At 42.4% G+C, this 11,493-nt stretch overlaps 1 protein-coding gene across 1 annotated transcript in view; it reads left to right on the top strand.

Annotated features, from left to right (window-relative positions):
* The window catches only part of greb1 (growth regulating estrogen receptor binding 1), a 186,083-nt gene that overhangs the window by 134,317 nt on the left and 40,273 nt on the right, over positions 1-11,493 (top strand). The window contains exons 21-22 of the mRNA XM_048597113.1: positions 1,432-1,547; positions 2,473-3,068. Of these exons, the coding sequence (XP_048453070.1) occupies positions 1,432-1,547; positions 2,473-3,068 (712 nt within the window). The remainder of the gene's footprint in view (positions 1-1,431; positions 1,548-2,472; positions 3,069-11,493) is intronic.

Consider the following 11,493-nt stretch of genomic DNA (forward strand, 5'->3'; position numbering starts at 1 on the left):
AAGCTTGTGATTTCAAATAAACCTGTTGGACTGCAACCTGGTGTCATGTGACTTCTGACTTTATCCATCTCAGTCCAACACCAGCACCTCCTCATCTTGGGTATTCAATGTGTAGGCTTGGCTTTGATGCACTGTCATTTAAAAGCCTGTCTCCACTTACTATACTCACCCAAAATGAGGACTTTGAGTGAGCAGCGGGAGCAGGGAACCCCTGTAGCAATGTATTGTTGGATGTGCTGCTGCTTTTGAGAAGTATGAGGAAAAAAGTAGAGGTGGGACTTTACCTGCCTTTTACGTTCTGAATCAAAATCAGCAAATTCAATTTTATGAAATTCCTACTCCCTGTTATGTGTGGAAATTGATCATGCTCCCATCTACTTTCTAAAGATATGAATCACAGGGTATAGAAATACTATGGTCTGCATGGCTCAGTATGCATGGAGTACAATTCGAAGCCTGAACTCAAGGGACAAGCCATGGAATATTGATACTACATGAATATTGGTACTCCATAACATTACAGAGGGAGACCATTCAGCTTGTTGTATCTCTGCTAGCTCTTTGAAAGAACCAAAACAGAAATTGCTGGAAAAACTCAGCAGGTCTGGCAACATCTGTGGAGAGAAATCGGAGTTAATGTTTCAGGTTGAGTGACCCTTCCTCAGAGCATGAAAGAACATGTTCTTGAAAAAACATGCAAGAGGGTCCACCTGTCCTTTCCCCATATTTTTACCTTTTCTCCCCAGATATTTATCCACATGATTTTTCAAAATCATTATGGATTAGGTTTCCATTTATGTTTCTGAAGGTGCATTCCATGTCCTAGCTGCTATCTAATAGCGTTTTTTTAAATGAAAAACTATCTTCCCGTGTTCTTTTGATCGACAATTTATATCTACCAGGTGATCAATGGAAGTAATTGTTTACTTAGTTACCCCTCTTAATTCTGCATATTCCTTTTAGAATTATTAAATTTGCTGCACTCCAATTAAAAGGCTTTGTTTTCTTTAATATTTTCTTCTAACTAATTGTTTTCATCCCTGACATCAATCATAGTGATCTTTTTCTGCATCCTGTTCTTGGGCCTGAAATGCTTCCTAAAGTAAGGTGCCCTGAACTGGATATAATCCAGTCATTGTAGCCTAGCCACTTATATCCACATATAAAATTAGTTCAGTGGAATATTAGCTGCTTCACCATAATGTCAGGGACAAGAGAGGGATTTTTTCACCGCCTCTACAATTTGCAAAACTTTGGAAGATGCTCAGGAGCATGTCACTAGCTCATCTTCTTCACTAGACATTGCTGTAAGGATCAGAGGTAGGGAATCAAAAATATTGCTTTTAGTTGCAGGCGAATCTAATGATCACCAATCTGTGTGAAATACATTAGAGATGTGCTCCAATGACTTGTGTCATGCTGTGATATCTTATTTGTTGCTCTTGTTTTAGTGACAACAGTTGCAGACTCAGGAAAGAACAGTAATACTAAGAGACAACGTTCCTATTCTAATCAGTCAGCTTCATCTAGATCATCAAAAACATCAAGTAAGTAAAATGCTTTTGAGGTTTGAAGACCCAGAATATCAAATCCAGAAAAGCACAATTCTGCAGATTTGGAAATCTGTATTAAAAACGGATCATACTGGAAATATGGTCTGGCAGCATCTATGGAGAGAGAGAAAACCAAAGGCAACTTTTCAAATCCATGACCTTTAATCAGAATTAAAGATAAGGTAACACTGTGACAGGTTTTAAACAAGTTTAGATTCAGGAAAAGAACAACAGAGAATGCAAAATATTTCCAGACCTTGCTGTCTATGTTTCAGATTTCCAGCATTTGCAGTATTTTATGTTTGTATTAGTCTTTAATACACTGCTACACCTTCCAGGAAGACCCACCCTGAAGTTTTGTCCATTTCACTGACTGAATTTCTACCTGGCATGTTTACCTTGTTTACTCTCATTGCAAATGTCAGCTCACCTTCTCATGTTTGGTGAGCTATCTTGTAAAGCTTATTTTCCCAGCCACTACACTTTCCTTAGCTGCTGTCTCTCACTCCGACTTATTCCAAGTGAACATCAAACCAAATTCCATCTGTTTCAGATCCATCTATGATTACGGATACTACCAAAATATTTGACATTCTCTGATTCACTCCTCTTGTTGCATCCTAAGATCTACAGGCACAAAGCAATGTATACCATATGCTTCTTTCTGCCTTTTCCAAGACTCTGTCTCTCTCTCAAAGCTGCCTTAGTCTGCAGTTCTATTTCATCCTTTGCTTCATCTGACTCTTAAAGAAGTAAACCTAAATTATTAATTTTGTTTCTCTCTCCACAGATTCTGCCTGACTGGTGAATATTTCTAGCATTTTCAGCTTTTAATTTATTATTTCTTAGATTACTGAAATTTGCTGTGATTTTTCATTTGACTCAAATTAATATCTTTATTTTTCTGTGGCAAAATTAGGCTTACTTTGCGACGGTGATCCTTTCTTGCCTTCTGGAGCAGAGGATACTGCAAGACATCCACTGCATGTTGAACCTGTTAATATTGAGGACAGCAGTGTGACCAGAGAGAAATCCAAGCTGAGAGCAGACAGCGTGCAACAAAAGCCTAACCATGAGACTCAGTATCCAGAAAAACATAGAATAAACTTAGATCAAATCGACAACAACAAAACCTCACAAAGAAGCTCAAAAACCTTTTCTTCAGGCTCTTCGTCTACTCAGACTCCAATTCTGGGACAAATGTCATCCCAGTGCCCAAGGACGAAGGCAGCAAGTCAACCACCGACTGTGTTCCTCCCAAAACTGATCTATGAGATTATTACTAAAGTGGACAGTTCTGGAGTGGCTAAATTATCATCCTTTCTTCCACACCATTCAGTTCATTGGATAACCTCCTTTCATCCTTCATTGGCCAAAATGATGACTTCCACAGAGCAATCCCTATACTATCGCCAGTGGACAGTGGCTAAACAAAACCATATGGATTTCAACAAAGCACAGAATAGAACTGAGGTATTTCATCCACGCAGACTTCTGCTAAATGGTCCACCACAGGTGAGGGGGAGAAGTGGATAACAATAGATCATAACGTTATTTTTGCTGATGTTTTCAAATGCTGGCAGTGAAATTTAAACAAAATACATACTCATCATATACCTGATTTCAGATAATTGCTCATGTGCCTTCTCGGTGCTGATTAGAAACATCTACGGGCCTATTTATGTCGTTGATATGCCACAGAGACACTGAGCACACTGTAAATAATGGGGGTAACACATTTTGTACCTCCTCTGGCATTGATTGAGTTTGAGAGTATAGTGTTGTGTGCAATGTAAATTGTAGGTGCATGTCTTTAAACAACCTATAAAGGGTGACGATTAAAGCTGAGGATGCAGTAAATAAGCAGTAAACACTTTACTACTTCTACTTTTGTTAGAGATGCAATATAAATGCAAGTTTTTATTGTTGCCAAACTGAACTGCTTGTCAAATGGTAGATGATCTATAAGAATTTGTAGAACTTTGAAATGGATGACCTGAGAGGGGCACCCAATAAAAGGAGAAAGGTATTGGACAAAAACACAGTTTAAGTGAGGCTGATCAATAAATGCTTATGAATGAGGGGCAATACTGTAGAGAGAATGAGGGACTGACTGCTGTGTATCAGTGAGAGGACGCTGTCTTGTGTGCCACATGGAAGGAACTTACAGCTGGGTGACTAGCCATCCTGGATTTTCCTGGAATCTGCCCTGTAGCCCTGTGTCCTGTGCATAAGCTTCCAGAGATGTACTATGTCCAGTGTTTCTCAGGGGAGACTCTCCAGAGCCACTTCCGGCTGTGTGAGTATCCTCAGTGTCTGCACGTGTTCAGTGTGCGGTGCTACGTGCACAGTCCAGACCCCACACTCAGCCACTAGCAGCGGGAGCCAGCGCCTGTCAGTTTTTCTGTGAGCATGCTCCTTCTGCTTTGTTTCTGAAAGATTTTTTTCATCAGCAGCATGCTGACTCCCATTGTCTCTTGAAAAACGATGGCGAAGTATGAGATTGAAGGTACTGGCTACAGGCAAGGGACTGGAGGGCTGCAATAAATAGATCGTGGTAATGGGACTGCAAATCTACAGGAGGCCTGAATAATAATAGCAGGATTTTGAAAACCTGATTGACAGTAAATAATTTTAATTCCTAGACCAGGCAGGAAGTGAGGAAGATGAAATGATTGTATCACAATGTAGAAATTGGGCAGTTTAAACATCACTAAGAGAATTAGCATTTTTAAGGAATCAGCTTTGAGGAAGGGTCACTGGACCTAACACGTTAACTCTGATTTCTCTCCACAGATGCTGCTAGACCTGCTGAGTTTTTCTAGCAATTTCTGTTTTTTTTTCCAATTTACAGCATCCACAGTTCTTTGGGTTTTTGTTCAGTATTTTTGAATTTAGCTTGTTGTTGGACTCCAGGAGCTTTGAAACACATATGAAGAGTCATATCAAATTGGAAACACCAGCTCTGTTTCTCTCTCTACAGATGCTGCCAGACCTGCAGAGTTTCTCCAGCATTTTTATTTTTATTCTCCTTGGCTGATCAGTAAGGTGACAACTGGATTGAAGTGTTGACAGCAGTCAAAATATGGAATGCCTTTGGGGCAGGAAAAAACTGCCTCACTTTTATCAGTTTGTAAATGAAAGTATATTTTGAGATGGGGACAAAGCAAAGTGCAAAGGTCAGAGATGGCAATCCAGTGAAAAGTGAGTGGATCAGATTAGGGAAGGGGATGTGGAGGACAATAACTAACTTGTATTTACGACTTCTGGATACCCCATGTATTTTCCAGACATTGAAATACTTTTGAAATGTAGTCATTGTTGTAATGTAAGAAATGAGGCAGCTAATTTCCATACTACATGGGCCAACATACAGCAGTGTGGTCACAAGCAGGTAGCTAACATCACTAAAACAGATCGAAGTAGAAATATTGGCCAGAACACCAGGGATGACATCTCTGCTGTTCCCAAGTAGCACCACAGGATTGTCTATATCTGCCGAGACATATATAAACTATATATAAACTCCACTTGAGCTCATATCCAAAAGGCAGCACCCTAAACTGTGCAATGCTCCCTCGCTATTGAAGTGGAATGTTTACCAAACTTCTGTGCATGAATCCACAACAGTCAGAGGAAAGAATATCTCACTGAACCTTCACTAGATTTAGACTTAAAGGCTTCTGATGTGCTTGAGGCAGACAAAGCGTGCGTTTATGTCCGTTCTCTGAACTAGCATTTTCTGGAAGAGGTCACAACTCTGCCACTCTGAGGCTGTGAATTGAGGGGCACTACTTTGAATGAGACAAGGCTGACCAGGAATTTCTCTCGGTCCTACCTGTTGACGGAGGGGCATTGGTGAAGTTGGCGAGGTGGGCCCAGCGGTGAGAGATGGTGCCTGAAGAGTGGCAACTCTTATGTTCGTGGGTTCAGCACTTGTGGCATCTGTGACAGGGTTGGGGGCACAAGTGTTGTTGTGGGGACTCATGGTAGTGGCAGAGGGGTGAAGCTTTGAAGTGGATGAGTGGATAAAGAACAAAGATGGAATCTCTTTCAGTTATATCTTTCTTTTTAAGTTATTCAAAATGGCACTGGAGCTTGGTGGTAGTTGAAGCTTTTCACTGTATTTTCCCTGAAATACAAGTGACAATAAATCATTCGATTCAATTCATACATACTTTGGAAGGCTGCATGGATTGATAATCGAGCTGTTTGGCTGTTTCAGTAGCAGACCTTTCATTGACATCAGATCTCAGCGTGGAACTTGAACCCAGAACTTCTGGCTCAGAGGCAGGACACTGTCTACTGTACCACAAGACCTCTCCAGCCTTATGTGGCTAGCATTTGAATTTCCATTTTTCTCCCCAGGTTGGAGGTGAGATAGAAAAGCAAAGTTTTGGAATGGACTTTGAGCTGGAACACAAAAATTGGTAATGATCGAATCTGAGAAGATGGAAGGAACACAAGGGTGTTCCACTGCAGGCTAGAGATAAAAAGAAGGACCTGAAAGAATTGTATTTGTAAAGCACCTTTCATAACTTGAGAATGACTTAAGGATGACGTGAAGTGCTTTGCAGCTTAATCTACTATGTTCTGTAGAAAGCACATCCCCCATGAATGCAAGCTTCAACTGTAAATCCCTCCATCTTGTTTGAGGAGGTAATTGCACAATGTATCCAGCAGTGCACCAGGACAGCGTGCTGGACAATTCAATGTCTTACCACAGAGTAATGGTGGACCAATGTATTCCAGTTGAGGGAGATGGTGACTTTTTATGGTCTAAATGGGGTTACCATGACATCCTTTGAATTATCAAAGGAGGAGCATTATATTGAGTCGAATAATTAACCTGCTCAAGTTGCCATGCTCATCTAGCTGAACTTTTGAGTAGTGATGACTTGCCCCACTGGCATCTCTCTGCTCCATGAATATTGTAAATTTATAATCTTGAGATCAGATGAAATAGGAGAAGGAGAAGTAGAGACATTTACATAAGTAAATGATTAAGAAATGTTTGGAGGGATATGGGCCAGGAGCAGGCTGTTGGGACTAGTTTGGTTTGGGATTATGTTCAGCATGGACTGGATGGACTGAAGGGTCTGTTTCCGTGCTGTATGATTCAATGACTCTATGGCTAGCCTGTACAACCCATCAACCCTCATCAGCATTCAACAAGATCATGGCTGCTGATTGTTACTATCAGGTGAGAGGGAATATTGACTCCCTCCTTTAAAACCCTCTCCTAGTCAGTCGCAACAAACATTTCAGTATACAGCTATCACAAGTCTATTAAAAAATAGCTCATTAGAAAATTAAGGAACCAATGACCAAGGTTTTCTTGAATGAAGGGATGAGCTATTTTATTGCTTACTAGCCCTGAGAAAAATCATGAAAGTGTGACAGCAACTATGCACACAAACATCGAAGATAAGTTTAAAGTCTGATACAGAATTGGAGATTAATGGTTACACAGTTAAAAAGTTTTTTAGAGTCCTTGAGATGTTAGATTGTTAGTGTCAGCAGCAGTGGCATCTCTAGGTCATTGAGTTCTCAGTGAATGGTTGTTTGCCGAATTGGTGTTGACTCTGGGTATAGTTATCTGAGGTGATGAGAAAAACAGGCAGGAGGAGAGTTTGTTGTCACAGCTTCATTTTCCCTTCTGTGTCCTGCTGCTCGAACATTGCTGTTCAAATGTAATCCAGTGTGCATTCCACAATCTAACCCCATTGTCTTTCCAAACTGGCAAGTGAGCCTTTCAGCTCACACCGTGTGAAATGATCAGACACGTGTGAATTAAACAGCAGGTGTAAATGACTTGACACTGACTCAGCCACCTGGTTGTGATGGCTTTAGAGAAAAATGATGACTTCAGTGCAGATGGGTCTCCCGAAGTTAGTCTCAACCTGTGGTCAGGTGATCACCACAACCATTTCAGGTCCATGTTTCTTGCATTTTAAGAGACAATTCAGTCCCTGAACAGTCTCAGGGATAACAATAATTTGATGGATGTTAAACTTCAATTCTCTCTCTTTCCCACAAGTCAATGATGCTAATGCCAAGGAGATGTAGTTATACTTTCTCTGGGAAATACTTATTGTCAGTACTTGTGTGGCATGAATGTTAGTTACATGTTTTTTTGAAAGCTGAATTCAAATTTTCAAATGACCATGACGGAATTTGAATTTGCACTCTGGGGTTTACCAATCTGAGACTGTAACCACTACAGTACTGCAGCCTTCTCAAAGCTCTGAGGAAGGGTCACCGGACCCGAAACGTTAACTCTGTTTTCTCCTTCAGAGATGCTGCCAGACCTGCTGAGCGTTTCCAGCAACTTTGTTTTTGTTCCTTCTCAAAGATGGTTTGAACATAGAACATAGAACAGTACAGCACAGTATGGGCCCTTCGGCCCACGATGTTGTGCCGAACTTTTACCCTAATCCTAAGGTCTATCTAACCTCCACCCCTACCTTATACTATCATCCATATGCCTATCTAATAGCCGCTTAAATGCCCCTAATAAGGCCAACTCCACTACCCTCTCCGGCAATGCATTCCATGCCCCTACCACTCTCTGAGTAAAGAACCTACCTCTGGCGTCTCCCCTATATCTCCACTCACTTTAAAACTATGCCCCCTCGTAATAGCAACCTCCACCCGAGGAAAAAGTCTTTGGCTGTCTACTCTATCTATACCTCTGATCATTTTGTACACCTCTATCAAGTCACCTCTCATCCTTCGTCGTTCTAAAAAGAAAAGCCCTAGCTCTCTCAACCTTTCCTCATAAGACCTTCCCTCCATTCCAGGCAACATCCTGGTAAATCTCCTTTGCACCTTTTCCAACGCTTCCACATCTTTCCTGAATGAGGCGACCAGAACTGGACACAATACTCCAGATGTGGCTGAACCAGGCTTTTGTATAGCTGGAGCATAACTTCACGGCTCTTGAACTCAATCCCTCTATTAATGAAAACTAACACACCATACGTCTTCTTAACAACTTATCCACCTGGGTGGCAGCTTTCAGGGAACTGTGAACATGAACCCCAAGATCCCTCTGCTCCTCCACACTGCCAAGAATCTTTCCATTAACCCTGTATTCTGCTTTCAAGTTTGTCCTTCCAAAATGAATCACCTCACACTTTTCAGGGTTAAACTCCATCTGCCACTTCTCAGCCGAGCTCTGCATTCTATCAATGTCCCTTTGTGACCAAGAACAGCCCTCCGCACTGTCCACAACTCGACCCACCTTCGTATCATCTGCGAACTTGCGAATCCACCCTTCCACTCCTTCATCCAAATCATTCACAAAAATCACAAATAGAAGAGGACCCAGGACAGATCCTTGTGGTACAACACTCGTAACTGAGCACCATGTTGAATATTTTCCATCCACTACCACCCTTTGTCTTCTAAGGGTCAGCCAATTCTGAATCCAATCTGCCACATTTCCCCCGATCCCATGCCTCCTTACCTTCTGCATGAGCCTACCAGGGGGAACCTTATCAAACGCCTTACTTAAATCCATGTATACCACATCCACTGCTCTACCTTCATCCATGTGTTTGGTCACCTCTTCAAAGAATTCAATAAGGTTTGTGAGGCATGATCTACCCCTCACAAATCCATGCTGACTATCACAAATCAAACTGTGCCTTTCCAAGTGATTATAAATCCTATATCTCAGAGCCCTTTCCAATAATTTGCCCACCACTGACATAAGACTAACTGGCCTGTAATTTCCGGGGTTATCCCTATTCCCTTTTTTGAACAAGGGAATGACGTTTGCCACTCTCCAATCTTCCGGCACTATACCCGTGGACAGTGAGGACGAAAAGATCATCGCCAAAGGCCCTGCGATCTCTTCCCTCGCTTCCCATAGAATCCTTGGATAAATCCCATCAGGCCCGGGGGACTTATCTATCTTCAACTTCCTCAGAATTCCTAGCACATCTTCTTTACTAACATCAACCTTCCCTAGCCAACCAGCCTGTTTCACACTGTCCTCCTCTACAACTAGGTCCCTCTGAGTTGTGAATACCGAAGAAAAGAATTCATTGAGGACCTCTCCTATCTCTTTAGGCTCTGTGCACAAATTCCCTTTACAATCCTTGATCAGCCCTACCCTTTCTCTGTTCATTCTCTTATTCCTCACGTACGTGTAAAAAGGCTTGGAATTTACCTTGATCCTATCTGCCAATGTTTTCTCATGCCCCCTTATAGCTCTCCTAAGCTCTTTCTTCAGCTCCTTCCTGGATAACTTGTATCCCTCTAGAGCCTTTTCTGTTCCTTGTTTCCTAAACCTTACATCAGCATCCTTCTTCCTCTTAACTAGTCGTTCGACCTCTCTTGAGAACCAAGGTTCCCTCACTCGACCGCATCTTCCCTGCCTGCTCAGGACAAACATATTGAGCACACGCAGCATGCATTCCTTAAACAATCTCCACATTTCAATAGTTCTCTTCCCTGACAGCATCTGTTCCCAATTTATGTTACCCAGTTCTTGCCTAACAGAATTGTAATTACCCTTCCCCCAGTTGTAAACCTTACCCTGCTGTATGTACCTATCCTTTTCCATGACTATTGTAAAAGCAACAGAGTTATGATCGCTACCGCCAAAATGCTCTCCTACCAACAGGTCTAACACTTGGCCTGGTTCATTGCCAAGCACCAAATCCAAAGTGGCCTCTCCTTGTGTTGGTCTATCTACATACTGTGTCAGGAATCCTTCCTGAATGCAATGGACAAAATCCGCTCCATCTAAACTATTACAACTAAAATGTTTCCAATCAAGATTTGGAAAGTTGAAGTCATCCATGACTACAACCCTGTGACTTCTGCACCGTTCCAGTATCTGCCTCCCAATCTGCTCCTCTACTTCTCTGCAACTATTAGGGGGTCTGTAAAAAAACCCCAACAAAGTGACTGCTCCTTTCTTGTTCTGGACCTCAACCCAAACTGACTCTGTAGACATATCATTCTCGAACTGCCTTTCAGTAGCTGCTATGCTAGCCCTGACTAGCAATGCCACTCCCCCGCCTCTTTTTCCACCCTCCCTATTTCTTTTAAAGCATCTAAATCCCGGAACTTCCAACAACCATTCCTCTCCCTGAGTTACCCAAGTTTCTGTAATGGCCACAACATTGTAGTTCCAAGTACTGACCCATGCTCTAAGTTCATCTGCCTTACTTCTGATACTTCTAGCATTGAAGTATACACACTTCAAACCATCCCTGTGTCCACAATTACGTTCCATCGACCACATTTCTTTATTAACAACCTCACTCCCTGTTGTGTCTGTTGGAAGGCTGAATACCTCATCCTCTTAATTATAAATCCGGATCCCCATCCCCTGCCAATCTAGTTTAAACCATCCTGTACAGCTCGAGCAAACCTCCCTCCCAGGATATTTGTGCCCTTCCGGTTCAGGTGCAACCCGTCCTTACTGTACAGGTCCCACCTTCCCCAGAAATTGTCCACATAATGGAAGCCCTCCCTCCTACACCAGCCCTGTAGCCACGTGTTTAGCTGCACTCTCTTCCTATTTCTTACCTCGTTATCACGTGGCACTGGTAGTAATCCAGAGATAACTACCCTGTTTGTCCTGGACTTCAGCTTCCAACCTAACTTCCTGTTCTCATTTTTCACATTCTCAGTCCGTTTTCTACCTATGTCATTGGTACCGATGTGTACCATGACTGATGGTTGCTCACCGTCCCCCTTAAGGACCTTGAAGACATGATCCGAGACATCACGGACCCTGGCACCCGGGAGGCAACATACCATCCGTTCGTCTCGTTCACGTCCACAGAACCGCTTGTCTGTGCCTCTTACTATTGAATCCCCCACTACAATTGCTCTCTTATTCTCCCCCCTTCCCTTCTGTGCCACAGGGTCAGGCTCAGTGCCAGAGACCTGTCCGCTATGGCCTTCCCCTGGTAGG

This window comes from Rhincodon typus, chromosome 5 (genome assembly GCF_021869965.1).
Source record: "Rhincodon typus isolate 14 chromosome 5, sRhiTyp1.1, whole genome shotgun sequence".
NCBI classification, from domain to species: domain Eukaryota; kingdom Metazoa; phylum Chordata; class Chondrichthyes; order Orectolobiformes; family Rhincodontidae; genus Rhincodon; species Rhincodon typus.